We start from the raw sequence: 21,514 nt of genomic DNA, 5'->3' as shown, positions 1-21,514 counted from the left end.
TTCCCCACTGTAAGATAAATTCCTGTAACAAATAAAGCACCATATACCATGAGCACTTAGAACTAAATCAATGGTAACCAAAAGAAAATGAATATAATCACTGTCTTAGAGAAAACAGAAAAGTGGAAACAACACAGGAAGGATCAAGCTCTAATTCAAAATGACTAACACGTAATTTTCCATTCTTCTGTGATTTTACATCAAAAAATAAGCAGGCATTCAAATGAAGAAAAATATGTTACGTTAGCCAGAGGTATGCACTGCCATTTTAATTTCAAAGTAATTAAAGAACAAAATTTTAAGGTAGAGATGCAATGCTTTAAGGTTATTTTAATTAGTCTTCAAAACTCTCTTGCAGTTGGAAATAAGCTGGGACCACAAACGTCTGGAAAGTAGCCTGATTTAGAGATATATTCCTTCCAGAAGACTATGTTGATAATCTAGTTGGATGAAGCAGAATAAAAGGACTAAGCTGCTAACTGTTTCACTGCATCATGAAGTACATAAACGGAACTAGAATGTACCAAAAACTTATCACGTAATCAATTATAGATCAAATTAGCAGACAGAATGAAAATAAAAAAAAAACGGGTCAGGTCTACAGCTCTCAGCATCTGTCCCGAATGGAGCCCCCAACTCCTACCACACTTGAATCTGGTCAGGGCCATTTTTGACTCCATGACAAATTAAAAAAAAAAAACAACCCAGGACTATTATACACACACTAGGAAAGTTTCTATTTCCTAATACTATGCAACTTGGAATAGAGTTGGAAAGAGAGCATGAGATCTCAAAAGGAAAATAAATATTCCTTTGTATTAGGAATGGTAGAGGCTGATGACTCGAGAAAACAGGGTGTAACCATATCAGTGTTTTAGTTCAAACCAGGAATCAAGTTTCAAAGCAACTGTCCCCAGCATCTTTATCTACTGCGCTTTAACCAACACCAAAAGTTATCTTGTAGCATACAAACTGGATTTCTGTTAAGTTAAACAGTAGTTCCACATACTCATAGATATTTAGTCCACAGGACCAGATCAGAGTTAGACTAAAAATAAAACTGCTCAAAATGTGCATAGTGTGGATGCTAGGTCCTCAGCACCAAACATTTCAATTCTACTGATCCACTTCTACGGTATTGTACTATTTGCCAACATGAACAGATACAAACTGCTGTCGCAGCTTCTCAGAGTTCTTTGAAGCTAGCAGACACAAAAGAACAGTTGCCAATAACACATATGACAGAATACAAATTGGTTGACGAAGCTGTATCTTATTTGAATGGAGTAGAAAATGGTGTTGGAATTCTCACTGCCAGAGTACAAATGACAGCGTGTTACCTAAGAAACAACTCAAAACCAGAATACATTAGTCTGATGCCTGAGGTTCTCCTAACAGATGCTTGTGCTAGTTCAAGCAAGAGGCCCCTGCCCAAATTATGCTTCAGTAGTAGCAATAAGGTACTTTCAAGATTTGTAAATCCACAGTCAAGCAAGACTACTTAGGGAGCTCAAGGTTAACGAACTTTCCGCTGAAGTACCCTTACACTTTGTTCAAAAACTCCGTAGATTTTTCTGGCACTGCTACCTCCTATTTCTGGACAGAATAGGCATATTCTTTTACCTTTATATCCTGCAGATTATTGCATACTAGAGCTTAGTGGCAGGCGCAGACTGACCAAGCATATTAACCTAGAAAAAAGGCCTCTTGTTCCTGAGACAGTAAACAAACCTTGTAAGACTGGGAAAGCCACATGTCCTAGGCCAAATATAAATGTTCTTGCAAATGGGTAATACAAATAATAAAAAAAAAGTGTTTAAACACCTTCTAGAGAACCAACAAAGCGTGCTTGTTTGCTTGAAAAAGCTAAAGCCTACAAGACAAAAGCAACTCTTCCTTCCGCCAGAGCGGACTGAAAAAACTGAGATGAAATACTTGATGCCTTTGATGCACCATGTTAAAAAGGATCCTGTGGAAATGCTTTTCAAATTTCAAATACAGACAGCATACACACACTTAACGAAAATCACATATAGGAAAGCATTTCGAAAAAAAGTTCTTACTGTCAGAATTTCGAATTTGCAAAACTAAACATAACTTCCAGGGACCAGAGAAATACCATTCTCACTGGAAACCCAGCAGGCACAGCCAATGCCCAGTGAACTGCAGTTAGGCCACAGCAGAAATATCTCCTGAGTCTGTAAGCAGAGTTTAACAGATGATAATAATACCAACTCCACTGTTACTCAAGCAGCTTTTAATAGTCCACTACAATGAAAGCCTTTAAATGCAAGCACACAACATAACTAATTTAAAGCTGCCACAATTATCATAGGAGGAGAATTGTTTCTCCAGAAACTGATGAAAATCTGTCTCGGAAGCAGTTAATGCAACAGAAATGTGATCTTGCAGACTGTGAATACAGGTATACAGGACCTTGGAAATAGTTTCTGTCAGTTCAAAAGCAGCTTACAAAGATGAATGGAGTTTTGTGGAAGAACATCAATAAACTGGTATCTGAGTTGCACCTGACTGGTGTTACACAATGGTCATTAATGATTGCCTACCACAAGATCTTGGATAGCTACAATTAGTCAGCTATTGACCAAGACCCATTCCCTCCATAACAGAAAGCTTTTTTTACAGAAATTTATCAATTTCTAAGCAAATGCAATCTTGGTCAGGCCACAGCATTGCACAGGATGTCTTAAATAAGGGGGTAAAGAGAGAAGAATGTTTTTCCCCAAAAGTTTCATTTATTCTCTGTCATTTATTTCTGTCACTTCCCAGCAGACTGTTTCGCACTCCTCTGGGAACATTTTCGGCTTCACAGTATACTACTTCAGCTCTCCAGAGTGACTGCAAAATGGAGAGTGGAGGGTTGTGAAGGGAATGAATGAACTCTTCAAAAACACACGTAATCTTCTCACAGATCGTATTCTTAATGTTCCCCATAGTGGTCATACATATCCAAGTATTATATTGCTGCTGACAGAAGTAGTTCTGTTTTCTGGGTTCTGTTCTATGGAGCATCTACCAGGCATTGTGATCTTCTGAACCGATGCATGTTCACACCTATACCCCTCTGGCTTGCTTGGAAACTCAACGGGGCAGGCAATTTTTACTACTGTATAGAGAGGATACAGTGCTACAAAGTGGAGGAGAAAGAAGAAACCCTGGTGGATAAGCATTGAACTGTAAAACAATAAATCGACTACCCATTTCACCATACACAGAAGCTTGAAAATACAAAGCAACTTCTCTATTTCCTTCCTGAAACACTTTGTTCAAAATGGAGAAAGAATAAAGAACAGAAATTGGAAACAACGTAAAAAGAGTATTTGCTTAAGAAGATCTGAGACTACGCTCTGCAACCAGGTTACAGAAAATACAGGAGATGGAGTGATTCGGGACAAAATCACTACATTATCTGTGATTAAAAGTTCTCTGTCATCATTAGAACCGTACCTTTGTTCTATATTTGTGAGTATGAATTACAAGACAGGCAAAACATGCTGTATCTTATGAGTGTCGAGTTGGCCTTCAGTAAGAAGTCTACAGTTTTGAAAGTTCTTTTTTTAGAGAAATTATTTTTTTATAGGTATTTCTGAATTCAAGGGCTTTGATGTTCCTCTCAGAAATCTGCATAATCATATGTTAATTTATAAAATTGAACGGACCACGGTTTTCTTGCTAATGAAATGCATCACTTCAAAACCTTTATTTCAACATTCATATAAAATAATTGCACTGCGTATTATTCAGCTTACATGCAAATAGTGCAAGTTCTGCATCCATTTCATTTGTTAACATTTTCTTTATTTCTACTCTTAACTTTATGTTACACTACGAAATTCCAAGTACTATAATACAAGACTGAAATATTAACACTGAAATCCTGTTTCATTTACTCTGAGGGGAAAACAGATTGATGTCTACATTTAAAGTACCAAATTCTACTATAACCTGAAATACAGGAAGTGTAGCATTCTTCCAAAACTCACTTTCTTTTTCTCTCTTCTGTATTGGTAGCTTCAATAAATATGCGGAAGATTATGGTTTGATTTTCTCTTTTAGCTAACTGTGGGAAAGAGAAGGGCTCACAAAATGGCAAACAAGTTGAGTAACACGATATAGGGGAATAAATAGTCAGTAGGAAAAGGAAAAGGAATTTTTTTTATTAGAGGATTTTAATCTTACCGTGCTACAACTAAAAACTGGTCAATCTGACGGTCAGTAAGGGGGCTATCTGGATCCCATACTTTTACTTCCAGCTTTGCCTGTTCTCTGTCATCTAATTCTCCTGTCAAAAGGTAGATGGGACAAAACACTTATTACTCACAATGTTTTTCTCTATGTATTTCTTGTACTATGTTTAAAAGAGACATTGTACATTTTTAAACACACACACAGTATTTAAAAATCAGCAGTTATCCACTTAAATTCCATAATGCAGTAAAATAAGTATCTTCCCTTAGCATCAGCATTTCAACTTAAGGAGGCATTCTTAGGAGGTAATATGAAAGAAAATATGATTATAAACTTGAAACCAGAACCTAAGTAACCAGTGGTTTCTTTAAATTACTTAAACGATATCAAAGCTACTGTTTCACTCAAGCCATATTAAAATTAATTTTACACTTAACCAGATTTAGCAATTAAATTCTATCCAACTTGCACTCTATGCCCCCAAACCAAAAATCATTATGAAAAAGTGAAGTCACCTTCATTTAATTATTTTTTTCACCTCTTGCTCTCAGCCACTACATTACCTGTATTGTTAACACAAATCACAGTATTAAAATTGCTGTGTATGTTGACTAGTTATATCCTCTTATAAAATAACGTATAAGGCTACAGCACAAGAAAGTTAGTATATACTACATCATGATTTCCCAACTCCATTTGTCTGAACAGAGCAATTTGTGTACATGCACGCGGTTGAAACAATGGTGGTGGGTTTTTTTGCTAATACCCTGTATTTTGATAATTCCCTGTATATTTTGCCCTGTATTCATTATCAAAAGAGCATGGCATTTGTAGGGCTTGGAAGAACAGTGAAGTGTGATGAGGCAGCAATGATTCACGTTCATAGGGAAGCCTAAATCTTGGCTTGACTACTACACTGATAACTTCTACTGCAGAATGAGAAACACTGCAGAGGCTGGTTAGGCAGGCAACAAATTCTACTAGTATGAGAAGATTTACTTATGGGATGTGGCCAACACATTTGGGGCCACAACAGATGACGAGCAAAGTTATAATCACTGTCTTTCCTTTTCAGAATAAGAGCATGTTCTTCCTTCACAGAACATGTGAAAAACTCCAATGTTCAGTCGGATGCCAGTACTTTTATGAGTTACGACAAGAATAAAAACCTGTTCTCAAATACAGCTGTTCCATTTCCTTTGAAAATCTAGGCTGCGTAGGCTCCTCTCTGAGCACACAGATCGCTTTAGTCTGTGTTGCTTCTTATGACAATGAAAACAGCCAGTCTAAACATGCATAGTATCATCAAGACATGAACTAACCCGTACACCTAAGACTCTGTAAGCGGACTGCAAGCTAAGCACTGGCTTTTCTGAAATCTGATCATATATGGCAAGTTTTTCTAGCACATTCGTTCTAGAAGGAAATGAGAACGTGATATATATTTATCCCTACCAAATACACAAGTTAAAACTTCACCATGTTGTCTGGTTAATGTTTCAGGAACGAATTTCACAGTTGCATTCTCATAAACACAAAGTGAATTACTTTATTTTGGTACCCAGGCAATAAAGAATTGCCTGCATAATGGGACTTATGCTTCTGTTTAAGATAGTTCACATCCAGTACTAGAAACAAACTTCATTTCTGGCAATCTTGGGTAAGATTTTAGGTCTATAAACTTATTCAATGGACTACACACTTGTCAATACATTCATTTTTTCCATCTGTGACAGACACATTGTGGGTGAGGTTCTACATTTTATAAATAATCTCTGAGCACTTCAATCTGTTAATACATAATTTTTAAATATCTTTAATGTTAGTTAACTGTTTCAGGACATCATATCCTGGAGATCAGAATTGTAGAAGTATGACAAAACCCAATATTCAGGCAGGGCATACTTCTCACAAAGGGAAAGCATCATACAAGCACAGCACAAGTATTCAACCAAAACATGTCACTGTCTTGAATCAAGTTTGCAAAAAGATGAAAAAAATTACAATACTACACTTCTTACTTCAAGTAGAAGTAAATAAACAATTGCTACTACAAAATGTTGTGGTAGTTGTTGATAAAGGTAAATCTGAAATATTGCCAAACAGTATTTTGTAATGGCAGTAGATATAAACAGGATATGATCAATGAAATATCTATACCAAAAGATTCCAAGCACATATAATGTAATATTTACAATATTAAATATTGCTGCAACAATAGCAGACAGAGAGGTTTCCAGGAGATCTGTTGCATCTGCCGAATTGCACTTACAAAAAACCCGCTCCATTCCTCATTTTCGACTTAAATGGCAGGATACTATCACTGAAACAGGAAGTAAAGTAATCTAAACAGATGAAATCATGAAGGCAGTCAAGTGGTGCTGTAGAAATCTTTGAAAAGTTGATTTCAGGAATAAAAGTTTTGTTTACTTCCTTTGAATGTGCTGGAAGAATCAGTATAGGAGGATCACATAAGATAAACAGGTCTTCTTTCCAGAGGTCTTCTTTCAAAATACTAATTATAAAAAAAATTGAGCTGTCTTCCTTGAGCTGTCTGCTCTTAGTTCATCATGCCTGCACATTACACTATAGGATTTTTAACCTAGCAGACCCCTTTAAAGCTACGATGCAGTTTCTGTTAACACCTCTACATTCATCTTTTATATTGTTGAATTTGACACAGAACTATAAGACACTCAAACTGAACAGGTATCAAAGTTGCCACAATATTCATTCCTTACACCGCAAACTCCAGTATACAAACAGAATGGAAGAGTTCAACTTTTAACATTTTCAGTGTTGCATCTGAGAAGGTTCTCAGGTTCTGTTTTACAAGTGTTGCTTTCCCTCACCACCACCAACATACCAATTACAGCTTCTGAGAAGGTTATTTTTTTGAATGGCTGGTAAGACATACCAGTGCATCGAATTTATTTTGAGCGCTGCTTATTATTTTATTATAGCCAATCTAACCCTGAACATTAATTTTACTGGAAAACATTAGTAGATGGACGTAAATATGGCCAGTTTTCTCCCCACCAATCATTCAGTGCCTTGCTTCTCATGGTTCTCTTTTAATAAGAAGCAAAATGGTTTGGTTTTTTTTCTTAAAAAAAAAAAAAAAGTTCTGCATTTCAGTTAGTCGTTTTAAACAAAGGAAAGTATGATCTGCACTTCAGAAAACAACTGTAAGAAAAATTTTACAAAACAAAAGTAAACCAAATGCAACTTTTAACTGAATGCAATTAAAATGAACTAGAAGAAATTAAACATTTATTTAGTCTTTTAGACTTCACTTCCTGCAGATAAATACCCCCAAGGTAATTAGTACATTAGATTCACTATGTTCTTCTTCTAACATAACCCAATTAAAAGAAAATAACTTGCAATATGAACTTTTTCTTAGAGTGCAATTCTCTTAATGTTACCGATACATAACAATGCTGCAATACTGTATCCTTTTAAGAAACTGAAATATGAAATATATAAAAGTTGGGGTTTTTTTAACATGGCTTTCAGGGACACAATGCCAGTTCCACTTTCAATGACAAACAGCTGATGAAGTACCTGACTGAAAAATAGCCAGGAGGACCATTTTTGGAGATGCCACTTGTCAGGCACAATGTCTTATTTTTGTATTTTGCATAATTTGCATTATTTTTCAAAATACCTTTTAATTCTCCTTCTCAAAAAGTAATTCAGCAGTCACTTCAATCCAAACATGCAAACTAAACACCTGCAGTGCTCAGCTTTGAGTGAATCCATCTTTCATGATATGCAAAACAGAGATACCAGCTGCTGGATCCTTAATCACATGGGACAGAAAATCTGTAGTTGCGATATTTTGGTCATAGAAAGAAGGCAGACATATCTCCACGGACAGTAGTTGGACACCAGACCATCAGTTTGTGCCACAGAGTTCCTTCTGCTATGGAAATTCATTCAGGGCTTGATACAATCCCTTGAAATCAGCCAGGAGTTTTGACTCACGCATTAATTACCCAGACTCACTAGTTATCTAAGCACATAAACCTGAAGGCATTTGTGGATGCTTATATTCTTAAAGCCTGGCACTTATGTAAGAAGCAAATTTATTATAGTCATCTTTGTGATTCACTTTTATACCTGTGAAACAGGAATATCTCTTAGCTACACTGCAAGAATGCAGAAGAGATACCAGTTCTTAGCCTCCCTTAGTCCAGTTCAGCAATTGTAATTCAATGTTATTGAAATCTGGGATCAGATTTAGTAGATACAGCATTTAGCAGATTTTTGTCAGAACTGCCGGGCAGCATACTCACTGCAGGTAATCCTAAATGTCTTTTTGAACACAGCTTCACGTGCCATATAACATCGTAAAAATAGGCAACTAATCACTGAAAATGAGGCTTCAATTCATGAACCACCTTCTCATGCTGCTACTTAGACTGCCTGTCTGCAAACGTTTTCTCTCATTTGCAATGAGAAAAAACAGCACCACAGTGTTGGTCTTAACTAAGAGATATCACATCACAACCCTTCCCACTATAAAAGCTCTGCAGACATAGAATTCTTATAATCCTTTTTTTTTTTTTAATGATTTATCATTCTCACTGGTACTGATTATCAAAAATCACCCAGGAAAAAAAGTTCAAAAACTTACACTCAACTCTGCAAAAAATAAAACTAAATTGTGTGCAAGTAACTCGTCTGAAAAAGTAATATAAGAAAGCTTATATTATTTTAAAAGTGCAGGCAAAAGGAAAATTATCTGTTTACCTTTCAATTGCAGAACAATCCCAATGCCCTTAGCTTGCCTGATAGATGTATATTCAAGATTTCAATTAGTCATTCAGCTAACGAGTTGTATATTTACCCAAATCTCATGGTAAAACTCAATTTATGAACATAATGCATGTAATAAAGACTAGAAATTAAAAACAGGCTACATAATGACTACATGTATAGAGACTACAAATGAAAGACGCTGGGTGATACAAGCCCATTATTTGTTGACAGCAATTTAAACTGCTACTGAGCATTTTCCATGCCAATAAAACACGGATAGTCCAATCGTCTCCCATCCTCTAAGGCGCTAGTCTATAAAAAAAAATTCAGTCATTCTTCACTCAAAATATCCCTTTTCAATAAAAACTGCCACCAACTCCAATGACCTTAGAGCGCTCTCAGTGCTCAGCCTTGCAGTGCTTATAAATCAACCACTGATGATCAAAAGATAAGACCTCACAAAGCACTCAAAAGAGCTTTAATTCATTGTGTTCTAAATTCCTAGAAATAAACAGAAAGAATTACAATTGGGCCTAGAATAAACTAAACTGTAACCACACAGTAACGACAAACTTTTCCATAATGCTGCATCAAGAATGACTGAGAAAGGAAAAAATAAGGCTTCCTCTTTCCTAAAACCCTGCAGAACAATATGCAGAAAGGAACCTCCACAGAACGGAGAACACGTAGACATAATGTCCTAGATTCAAACCACTCCTCACTTTATAGTCTTTATATTAAATCACATTTAGATAGAATCCCCACTATTATAGAACTGAAATAATAAAAAGTTCGTCCATTTTAGCTTTTATGGCAATTCTAAAGGCAATGACCTAAAGTAATATATTGCATAAAACTACAAGGTCATCTTCAGTTTAAAGGCGAGGACAAGTATTCAACCAATGAAAAAATACCTGAAATTCACCTTTATTATGGAATTGGCTTCTTGTACGCCTTTCATACCTGTGAATAAACCTAGACAATGAGACTTGCACCAAGATTCTCAGCCCCTCACCCCCATTTTACATCATTATTTTGGTCGGTAGACACTGTGCAATGGTCTGGCATCTATTCCAATATGAATACAGAAAGATTGCAACAGTTTTTCTGAATTCCTGAAATAACAACACATGAGGTAATACAGTTTTCAGGAAAACACAGTGAAAATTATTCTATGTATAAATAATAACAGTACCATACCGCATATGAATATTAACAATATCAAAAATTCTTGTTTTGGAACGAGGGATACCACAATGCACAGATATTGTATTCGTCAAAAAACCCACACTAAATTAAAATGAAATCTCTAGTCCTGCAATATATTTTTTACATAAACAATGTTATGAACACGCAAATTCACTTTGACTATAGTCTTCTGAAGATAAATACAGCTATTTGTTTGCATAAATTTAAACACAACATAATTTAGAGAAGAACCTTTCCTTTAGGATGAAATGTATTTTGACTTATTCAAGTGTAAAAAACATTTCATCTGCATCTGGTATTTGTTTTTCATCTTCTACAGAATAAACTTGAAAAGAATATCAGACTTTCGGTAAAACAGGAAAGGAAATAAAAACGTGAACTTAAAATAAGTCCATTTAGGCAAAGTTACTGAGGTAGAAAAAATGAGGAAAGTCAATTAAACCCTAAGATGTTGCTGCCTGAAAGGCGATTTGAGCGCTCACTGCGATACATTATTTGGGATAATAAGCACATACACAGCATACAATAAATAACTGTACCCTTCATAAGACTGTCTACGCTACAGAACTCTCTTAGTATTTGAACAATCTCAGCCAAGCCTCTACAGCTATTATTAATACAGAAATCTTTCCGACAGCAATCACGCCCAACGTTCTACAGCAACAACGCAGCAGAGACCATGCCTCAGTCTTCTCAAGAAGCTAAAGACAGCAGGAAATCATGGCTCTCTTGTTATGAAGACTAAAACTCCAACTGACTTCTCTTCAAGTATAAAGCAAACTAGAGAAAAGCACAACAGCTTTTACAATGCAGGGCAGGGACGGAGAGGGGAAAAAATACCCAACCAAACGAAAATACTGCAACAATCTCCAAGCAGAACAACCCGAATAACTCACCTCAACCATTGAACGGTTTTTAAAAGATGTAATTGCTAAACAGCACAATTTCCAACTGTTCTAGTTTATCATTTGACTGTTAATATAGTTGTGAACGATCTGAGAATTGAAGCTCAGAAATTTCCATTACCACATTATGTAAGAATACTGTATCATACGCATATAAGAAAAGAACCAACTTAATTCATGTAACTGCTTTTGCAATCAAAATGATACATGTGCTTAAAACCTCAATGAATAGTACTGAAAGGCAACAAATATTTTTAAATAACATTACTGAGAAGACTTCATAAACCACTGTTTTATAATGCAAAGCTTCCAAATACCTAACTGAGCGTTTGTACTATCTACGGCTGCAACCCTAAACTACAGATTTCCCTTGCATCTGCAAGGTTAGACAGAAGCAAATGAAATCTTCACCAAAAACAGGCACAGAGGCCATTTACATGTGCTTTGTTTGTTTAATTTATAGTAGAACTGATAAAAGTGTATAAACATGCATTTAATTGCCCAGGACACAAATCACTAACTCAGCTCCCTAGCAGAAAGATTGGCAAGACTGATATAAAGGCTATTATAATCCTACTAAAGGCTATTACAGTTTGACATGAACAACATTGCAAAAAGTATTTTACTATTTGTGATGATCATGCATTTGACTGTTAATTATAAAAAATTTACTTCACTGAGCTTAGGCACAAGGAAAATAATCTGCGAATCAGACACGTGACTACCGTACTTAAATTTGCTAACCTTCAAGAAACAGCTCTTTCTTTAAGAACTAATATAGTAAAATTTTTCATGTGAACTCAAAGTCAAAAGCCCAACCAACAGAAACTCCATTTGAGAACAAAATACATTTGAGTACACATAAACAGGAGTTTCGTTCTGGTGTGTTACCTTTGTCGAGATTCATCTCATCTAACCTTAAACATCCTCTGATCTATTTCATATATCCATCTTCAGGTGACATGAATCAAGTCTAGGCAACATTCTTCTACTCTGACCATAAAGGTAAGTCTTACTGGGTTAGCACAATCACACCTTTCCTTCTGAAAGCTTCATTAAATAGAAAGCCATCATATTTTTGTTGAACCAATCATCCTCAAAGATCTCTCTGCTTCTGGCATATTCTGACTGATTTTTTGAAATGATCAGTTATTTTGCTGCCAATTTACTACATTTTCCGACAACTTTTAAGCTTCAATGCATTTCACACTGAACTTGGTGGAAAACAGATTTCTAACAAGGTTTCTAGATGCGTCTTCTTGAAGCAAATGCGAGTTAGGCATAAAAGTTTCCTTTTATACTTGCTCCTGAAGACAGTTCTGGTACCAGAATTTGAGCTTTGCTTTCTGCTGTCTAGATCTCAGTAAGGTCATCTTCAACTGACACGAAATCTGGTTTTAAACAACAGACTATGGATAAGCAAATTGCTGTATGTAGAACAAAAAAGATGCACAAGCTACTACACAAACGAGTTCCTCCACCCCATCCAAAAAAGTACTTTATAGTTGACAGTTTTTTTCCACAAAAATCTTTTTCTCAAAAGCCAACATACTGCTCACTGAAGAGCCTAAAGCTGCTGTTGTTGTCACCTTCTGTGTGCACAGGAAAAGCAATTCTTTCTTTGATGACTGTACCTAAGCAACTGGGTTTAAACTAAATCCACTGATTTATTCTTGTAATTGCATTTTGCTCCAATCACAACGGAAACATTAACTACTTCAGGACCGCGTGGTCTCAAAATAATCAGCCCTCATGATTTCTTCAAGCCAGTTAAAAACGAAAGGTTAGGCATATACCATGTATATGGAAACTCAGGAAAAAAGAGGCAATATTCTCTGAACTTTATTTTCTAAGAACTGCCTATTGTATTAACGTGTCCAGTTCTCATATACAGCAATTGCCTTAAGACTGATCACTTAGCACAAATTACAGACCATATTTTCTGAAAATTGATAGGACACAGACACAATATTTGTTTATCCGGTCAGACATTTCTCATAGACACACGTTATCTGTCTTCAGTATCTAACGACTGCACGACTCTCCAATTTTAATACTTAAATATTAGAACACGGAATATTCTAAAAGTATTTCATATTGCCTGATTTTTATCTTCTCACAACAGAATGAAATCACTGCACCCGCATCAAGACTCATAGAGATAATCCAGCACACAGAATCGAGAAGATTCGACAAAAGAATCAGTTGTCCCATTCAGACAACTCCTACAGGTCTCTGCCTAGCGTTAAGTCATTTTCAAATTCAGCAGTGGTTCTTCCAATAAATGGGAGAATTATGTACCATGAAGTAACAAAACTGATCCCTCCTCATAAAATTACAGCTGGGTTCCACTATTCTAAAACATCTTTTTTCATTTATTAAATGAAAACAGAGTTTTAGTGTATATGGGAAACATTTAAAGAACACGAAAATATGATACATTTGAGTCTAAGCATCCTGTACTTTAATAATGTTAAAAATCCAAACAGTATGTAGATGAGTTTCTTATTTTTCTCTTTAGTCGCAACAATTTTTAAACTTAAAATCCTGGAATTCCAATATTCCCAAGGCTTGGACTCTGAGTTTAATGGTTTCTATCTGAAATGTCTGGTCTATTAAAAACAACATGCTCTTACAACTGAGTTGCAGTAAGAAGTAAAAAAGCAGAGAAGACATTAGGAAATACCTCTGAAGGAATTACTTTGTTCTTTTTCAACACAGAGAAAAGTTTTAGAAGTCTTGGATACAAGTTCTCTGAACATCACCCAAAATTTACAGCTTAAATTTCCTGAACTGCTCCCCTTCTTCCTATTGAGTGCCCAACTATTTAAACTCCATTAATTCTAAAATGTCTTGCCTTCAAGAAATGGAACTGACTGCACAGCAAGTGCTGTCTCTGGATGTTTCTCAGATATGCAAGAGGGACTCTGGGGTTTTTTTTTTTGTTTTTGTTTTTTTTACAGGTACCTTGAATATAGTTTATAATTTTATTTATTAAAAAGAAGAAAAAAAAAAGCTTTGAACAGAATGTCTTTCCTACAGGCTGCTGCTTCTTCCATTTCAGAGACTCTTAATTCCTCTTCCTCTCTGTGTCTTAGTAAGTGGGTAGTCCTCTTCCCTGACAACTCCAAACTCTTTATACTGCTTTAAATAGCCAGAGGGTACCTAACTGTGTGAGATTCCTGCTCCATAAAGAACTCCCCAGGACACAGTGGCCTCCTTTTAAACCTACATACAACAGATAAGTAGTACTGGTCTAGGAATGGGATTGCAGCTGGGAAGAGACATTAGCACAAGAAAAATTCCATGCAGCGGTACACAGACACCCCTGTAACAGTGACTCTAAGATCAACCCTCCAGGCTAATTAAAACAGGGATTTGCAAACAGTTTGCCATTCCTGGTGGCAGCACCCAATGAGGACTAGCAATACTTAACACTAGCAGCCAGTTCTCTAGATAAGCCTTCAAACCTAATCATTCCCCACCACGCCTGTCAACCGCTTGACACTTGTCTCCTTCCATGTATCTTTGCATGGAGATAAAATCTCATTTCCCACCAACCGCGAATCAACCCTAACCCTTCACGCATCCATCATCATGTTTCCCACTCTGACACGTCCACGTTTTGGCTGGTGATGGCTAGCTCCACCTGACTTGCTCTGCACTCAGCACTCATACAAGAGGCACTATGAGCAGAGCTAAATGAGCTGACAGAAGCTGCTGCCATACACAGGCAATTAATTAGCAGTAAATCATTCTTACCAGACACTTCCCACTGTTCAGATAAGCACGTGCACACTGATAGTTGTGAACAGCTACCACTGTGATGCTGCCCAGGATAACATCGGTTGGGAATCTCCGCATGCCCAAAGACGCCCTTCAACCAGCTGAACAACTTCAGACAGTTCAGAGTTTAACTCCCTCTACAATCTACTTTCTATCTGGTGGTTTTGTGCTAAATCTCAGAAATTACCCCATGTTTTTACAAGAGAGAAACAAAGTTTTTAAAGGTTAGTAGTTGCTCTGTTAACTGAATCATACGATGCATATGTTACACTATTTCTGATATTGCAGTATTATAATCCAGTTACAGCGAAGACTTTTTGGTAGGTATTAATGCTGTTAGCTTAACATTAGCATTTGCACTTCCTAATCTTTGGGTGTTCCCTTTATTTTTAGACTGAGATTTGCTACAAGCTCAACATATTGTCTCAAGCCTTTATGTGAAAGTCAGCTGAAACTGAGCACGCTAATGGCAATGACTGAAAACTCACAAAAAGGTTACCCAGTTACCCAGCATCACTGCTGGAGGGAAGGCGGCTAAGCAGCAGTTTGAGGTTTCCCTTTCAGCTTCTCTTAATGAAAAATGACTGTAAGTAAGCACAAAAAATTTGGCCTAAGATCATCTTTGAAGCAAAGATGCATCGATTAAACAACCGCTCACTTCTGTGCTTGTTTAATCAGAGTTAAAATTCCAGTCCCAACAGATAAAGCAGCACTTCCCCAGGTTAAAAGGCAAAAGACTGTGGGCAGGATCTGAGACATTGGCAATGTGATGTTTTAAAACGAAGCAAACAAGAGAAATTCAAGGTAACTGTTAGCAGAGAAATCAAATTAATTCTCTGCATTTTTGATGACTGGACAAAACTGGAGAGTTTCACATGCTTCATGAGACCTAAAAGAAGATCTACCTCAAAATGAAGCATCTATAGGAGAGTTCATAGAACAATTACACAATACGAACATTAACAAGTTATTTGAGTTTGAACAAGCACCTTCAAGATTTCTACACGAACTCAAGGATACAATAGCTATTAATAGTGACAGGCAAACTCAAATCCATTTGTGTTACCTAGGGTGTGACGGGGGGTGCATGGGCTAAAGGGAGAATGCAGGCAACTAAGCATCATCAAGACTCCCATTTACACTAGCCGAATTAGTAGAAACTACAACAAAGATATACTGGAGATAGATCAGCACGCCTTTTATAAAGAAAAATCACACCTCACATACTTATTGAAGTTCTGCAAAGAGATCATAGAGATACATAAGGAAGCTCAAGGTGACAGTCTACTGGATTTCTAATAGGTTTTAAACAAGTTTTAAGAAAACTAGCAAGCCGTAAGAGATGTGATCGTCTACGTCAATAAGCAACTGATTCAGCACAGTTGTTCTTACATTGGTGGGCTATGTTTTCTTGAAAATGCCAATTTCAACATTTAAACATTTTACATTGCTTAACAAAGCACTCTTCTACCAAGTCCTGGTATACAAAAGGTTCATTCTGTATTGCTTGACAAAGCAAATGTAACATCAGAAAATTTATTTCAACAAATTAGACTTATTCTCTAATTGTTTTCAAAATCATAGAAGATAGTTATTTCAAAATTATTCGTTTTCGTGAAAATACAATTTAGTATTTTTTGGTTTGGTTGGGGTTTTTTTAGTCAGAAAATTATTCCAAACAGTTTCCCTAGACTTACATACCACGACTAAAGACAGTCAGGATATAGTTCTTTACTAGGTTTATTTAGAAAATACCCTTTGCTTCAGAAGTTTTAATCGAGGTTTGACAGACAGGGGAACAATTATTGACCTTTGTTGGCTTTGTCCCAGTCTTTCCACCTGATTCACAACACTATGAATAAACAAAAGTAAGCCATAACTTTAAAAATTACTGATTTGGCCAATAAGGTTATTTTAAATGCTTGGCTTCCCTATCATCTATAACAACACTTTGACTGTATTTATTTAGTTAAGCTGTCATGTATTTTACTGTGTGACAGCTACAATTACATGTACGATAGTATGCATGAGGCAGAAAGACTAGTGCAGGCATATGAAAAAACCAATTTTTTTAATGCATTAAAAGAAATCCTGTAGAGCAGAAAATAATTTTTCCCAGTTACTTGAGCATTATCCTACTTTATGAACTATATCCCTAATGCTATGCTGGTACTTTTCTCTCTCTCTTATTCTCTGCTTTCTAGTCAGCCACATAACACAACTTGCCACTGCATCAGTTGTTCCATTGCTGAGAAACACTGGTTGAAAATATAGAATTTAAAAACATTTAGTTTTAAACAGATCAAGTCGTGAGACCAGGAAGGATGAGTGTTCCATAAAAGTCTACCAAATATCTAAACTGATTTGCCTTGGAGTAATTTCCCTGACCTTCCTCGTATTTCCCTGTAGACAAAACAGGACTAAATAAAATCCCTTAGTTAAAGGTGACAGCGATTTCATCATATTCAAAACAATTTATAAAAGTATGCCTTTTAATCAAATAAGAATGATAATAATGACTTGCCCAAAGCAATACTATAGAGGGGTTTTTGTTGGTTGTTCGGGGATTTTTGTTTTGTTTTTTTTGAACTTGCTAGTCACATATTTTATAAGTTGGTGGATGCACCAGACAGCAGCTTCTGGCCATCCCATGCAGAGAACCAAGTACCTTGCTCCTGGACTGTAGAGTAGAGATGCCTGAAACAAGATACTCTTTGTCCAAACATGTGCTTTGGTTCTCCAAGATAAACCTTTTTATTCTTGCTTTGTACAGAGGAGCAGAATGTTACCCCACACTGGAAACAGATTTGAAAATAAACACCTGCTTATTCACAGAATAAAACACTGAATAATGTGTTGTTAAAAGCAGAGGACCTTCCTTAGTATCATATTAGCCAGAAGTTAAGTCAATACTGCAGAATATAGCCTCCTGTTCTCCAGTGCAGTAAAAGCAACTATAATGATTCTCAAAATCTTCAAGAGCCTTGAAGGACTGGAGTACTGGGCGGGGAACAAAGGCTTTCATATCATTTGAATCTGGCAACTTTGATCAAAGTTTTACTTCCAGTGATGCTCATAACAGAAATCGTAAGACTGCTGAAAGAAATCTGATCTAGTCTTCACTAAATGTGTAATGTAAGCAATTTAGCTAAACCACTACAAACAAAAGCAGTGTAGATAAACAAGGCGTAGGCATTTTCAACCAGATTTAAACTTTTATATTTATTTACTGTAACTGTGTAAAGGATTTATGATTCAATGCATCTCAAAGTAGAAATACAGTTGGATCTGTAATACTTTGTTAAGTATCTTGATTTTAATAAACCTTTTAGTCTTTTAAAAAGTAAACATTCTTTACATTCCAAAAATTAAAGAGAAATATAAAGTTATCCAACGCACCCATGGGGGAGGGACGGGGGGAAGAAGGTATGCTGCATTATCCAAAGTTTGGTCTAAACACTAGGTTTTGGAGTATGTTTTATGCAAGGATGGAAAAACGGTAACACCAATGCAAGGAAGAAAAAAAATAAAACTATTCCCACAAAAAAAAAAATGTATCTAGTTCTCCAACAACCATTAAAAAAAACCAAGGCAGTAGTCCAGACAGAACACAAATTATCACAGTATAGAGAAAATGCAATCAATTTGAATTTTTAATCTACTAGAATACATCAGAGTGTTTACATCTAAATAATTTAATATTTACAGAAGATGTGGAAGGGTTTTCATGGTTCAAAGAACTTTTTTCATTTTTCAGTCACTTTGTGACTGGTCTTCTGAAAGCTAATCTGAACTGGCATGTCTTCAGTAATTTGAATTGGATTTATACGCCAGTAACTTTTAAAATAAAATAAGTGATGGTGTGTGAATCTTCGATTTTTCTAAATCTTTTTTTTTTTTTTTTTTTTAAATGGCTTTGGGGATTTTCTGTAGACATAAAATATGCCTACCAACAACCTTCAAAAAGGTATACTGCCTTTACATTAAAATTGGCCTGACAAATTTTACACGTGAATAAAGTTAGCAGTGCTTTCTAACTACTACTAACATCTAATTAGATGACACAAAACCTATTTTTCTCAAGTGATCCCCAACTCGATGTTGTCTAAATTATTTCTTTTAGTTTAAGGTGATTGCTCTAGGCTTTTAGTTTTACAGAATGATACATTGTGGCATAATAATTTCGACATACAGATCATTTTAAAAATACAGACTGCAAATTTTATTTCAAGATTCAGAAATCTTCACAGAATCCCATGTTTTCCAAACGTATCTATTTTTTTTCTATTAATTTTAAACATTTTTTATTTTTTTTCCATGAATGAAAAGGCTTGACAGTGAATGAATTAACTTTCAGGCTGTCAGCTTACATAAAGACACAGTAACAGCTGAATCATCTTTTTCTTTTCCTTAGAGGTCAGAAGGCTACAGAAACATTGAGACAACAATCAGTCAAAACTACAATAACTCAGATACCTTTATCTTTCTAAAATCAAACCCTTTTTTCCACCAGCCACTGGAAATAAGTGCAGATTAATCCAACCAAACTGCCAAAGAAGTGCTCTGTATGCAACCAGATCTCTGGTTTGTGGGCAACTTGGTGTTTCCGAACCTTCATAATCGATGGACTATTATTGCCTACTAAAGACAGCAAGAAGACTTCATCACTTATTACACTTTGGTGATTAGTGGGGCGTGAGAAAAACCAGCCAGTAATACACAGTGAAATCCCGTCCTCATGACGTATGAGAAAGATCTTCTACTCATTTAATGACTAAAGGATTTACCTCACAAGGTTAAGCTCCAGAAGAGCTTAGTAATTCAACTTCTAATAAATACAGAATTTAATTTTAGAAAAAAATTAAATAAGTAGAATTTCCATGGGAAAAACAATTACTTTATATGTAGTATTCACTACTCCATATTTAGGCTCTGTCTTTAGTAATGTAAGTAGCAGAATGCAGTACAAAAAGACTTCCTGCCTGGCAGACAACTCCAGCTTATCCTGAAAACCCAACACAATTCAACCAGCTACTTCGGAAGCACATGAATACTTCCTGGCCACTTGACACACACGTTGAGACAGTCATTTTCTCTTAGTCCCCTGGGAAGCTTTCCTCTTGAGCATAGGAATGTCTACATAATTATTTGTTTCCCTATGAGAGGCACATTTTACAGCAAGAACATCAGTGTATCATATCCTAGTCATAAACTTGTTCTGAAACAAATCTGTGAGTGCTATGAACAAATCCGGAAAAGACCTCCTATAGTTTATTTCTGGTTATTAAAAGAAAAGTCAGAATAATAATGCAGGTGAGCTACTAAACAACATCCATTGTAAAATAATCTGTCACTTGAAAGAAAACAAATAATTCTTGTTTTATACAGTTTACTAAATAATCTTTGTAGAAATAATGCTTGTTTTATACAAAAGAAAAAGTATAGCAGAAAAAAAAAAGCAGCCCATGATGAATGGAAGACACAATATTTAAAGTTACAAATAAACATATTTGGGGCATTTAGAACTCCTTTGACTTACTGCAAGTGATATTCCTGTCACATAATCTTTTCTTAATAAGGAATAAAGACAAAGATTCTTGAAAATAGTATCTATGTCTAGATGCTTCTCAGTAAACTTTTCCTTTTGTTAGCACTCAATGTAGAGTGCACATTTCACCAACAAAACCAGCTAATTTTAAAATTTACTAAGTAAAAATAATTACAGACATAACAAGACACAGCTGCTTATGCTTCTTAAATAACACCCAAACACTAAATAAATATTGTACTTGAAATTTTGTTTAAATGAATAAAGTTCCGATAAAGCAAAAGATTAAGGCACAGGCAGCAGTGCTAGACTATAAATAAACAAAATAAAATTTAAAAAATAACAGTGATTTTAAAGATACGCCAAGGCTTGAAACATTTGTTTCAGTCCCGCTACCAAATAGACAAGAAGCTTTGAGGGAAGACAATATTTTAAAATAAGAAGACACAAAGACATATATTCTCTACATAGAGCCTATTTTAAAAGGGAGAGAAAGAATACATTTTTCACTTGCTTTGTTACCGTGTTATTATTCTACAAAATGGGTTAGTCCTCAACACCACCTTTCCACGAGGTCTAACTGGACCATACAATTAAATAAATAAACACTGAATGCCTAAATTGTATTATGCGCAAACTGGAAATGGACAATGTCTTTCCAACAGCTTGCTTGCTTTCTTCATAATATCTACTGGTATTCACCAATTTTTAGACTTAACTCTTCTACTTTCTCTGCCTCTATGTTGATTAGTTTAGTTCAGAAAGTCAGGATAAGTAATAATGCAAGATGATTTTTTTTTTTTTTTGATTAATCAAAGATCATGTATTTACCTTCTGCAAGCATGTCTGGCACATCTGCTTGATATCTAGGCCCCACTCTGATCTCTCCCTTGTCTGCTAAAAGCGTTTTCAGTGATGGATCATATACCAATGAATAAAAAAAAGTATCCTAAAAAAGAACACATATTTGCAACAGCATAGTAATTTTTAAAATTTTATCACCTTCCATTTGGAAATTATTAAAGTAACCCCCCTCGCACAGTTTTACAGAGCACAGGCTTGGGACATTAATCCTTATTTTAAATAATGC

The 21,514-nt window shown here is 35.7% G+C and overlaps 1 protein-coding gene across 1 annotated transcript in view; it reads right to left on the bottom strand.

Annotated features, from left to right (window-relative positions):
• Window positions 1-21,514, bottom strand: part of MTA3 (metastasis associated 1 family member 3) — an 87,323-nt gene that overhangs the window by 26,552 nt on the left and 39,257 nt on the right. The window contains exons 6-7 of the mRNA XM_054196425.1: window positions 21,256-21,373; window positions 4,201-4,303 (exon numbers count right to left, since the gene is read on the bottom strand). Coding sequence (XP_054052400.1) covers window positions 4,201-4,303; window positions 21,256-21,373 — 221 coding nt within the window. The remainder of the gene's footprint in view (window positions 1-4,200; window positions 4,304-21,255; window positions 21,374-21,514) is intronic.

The sequence above is a fragment of the Rissa tridactyla genome, chromosome 3 (assembly GCF_028500815.1).
Source record: "Rissa tridactyla isolate bRisTri1 chromosome 3, bRisTri1.patW.cur.20221130, whole genome shotgun sequence".
Classification (NCBI taxonomy): domain Eukaryota; kingdom Metazoa; phylum Chordata; class Aves; order Charadriiformes; family Laridae; genus Rissa; species Rissa tridactyla.
Note: the sequence above shows the minus strand (reverse complement) of the source record. Positions and strands in the feature narration are given on the sequence as shown.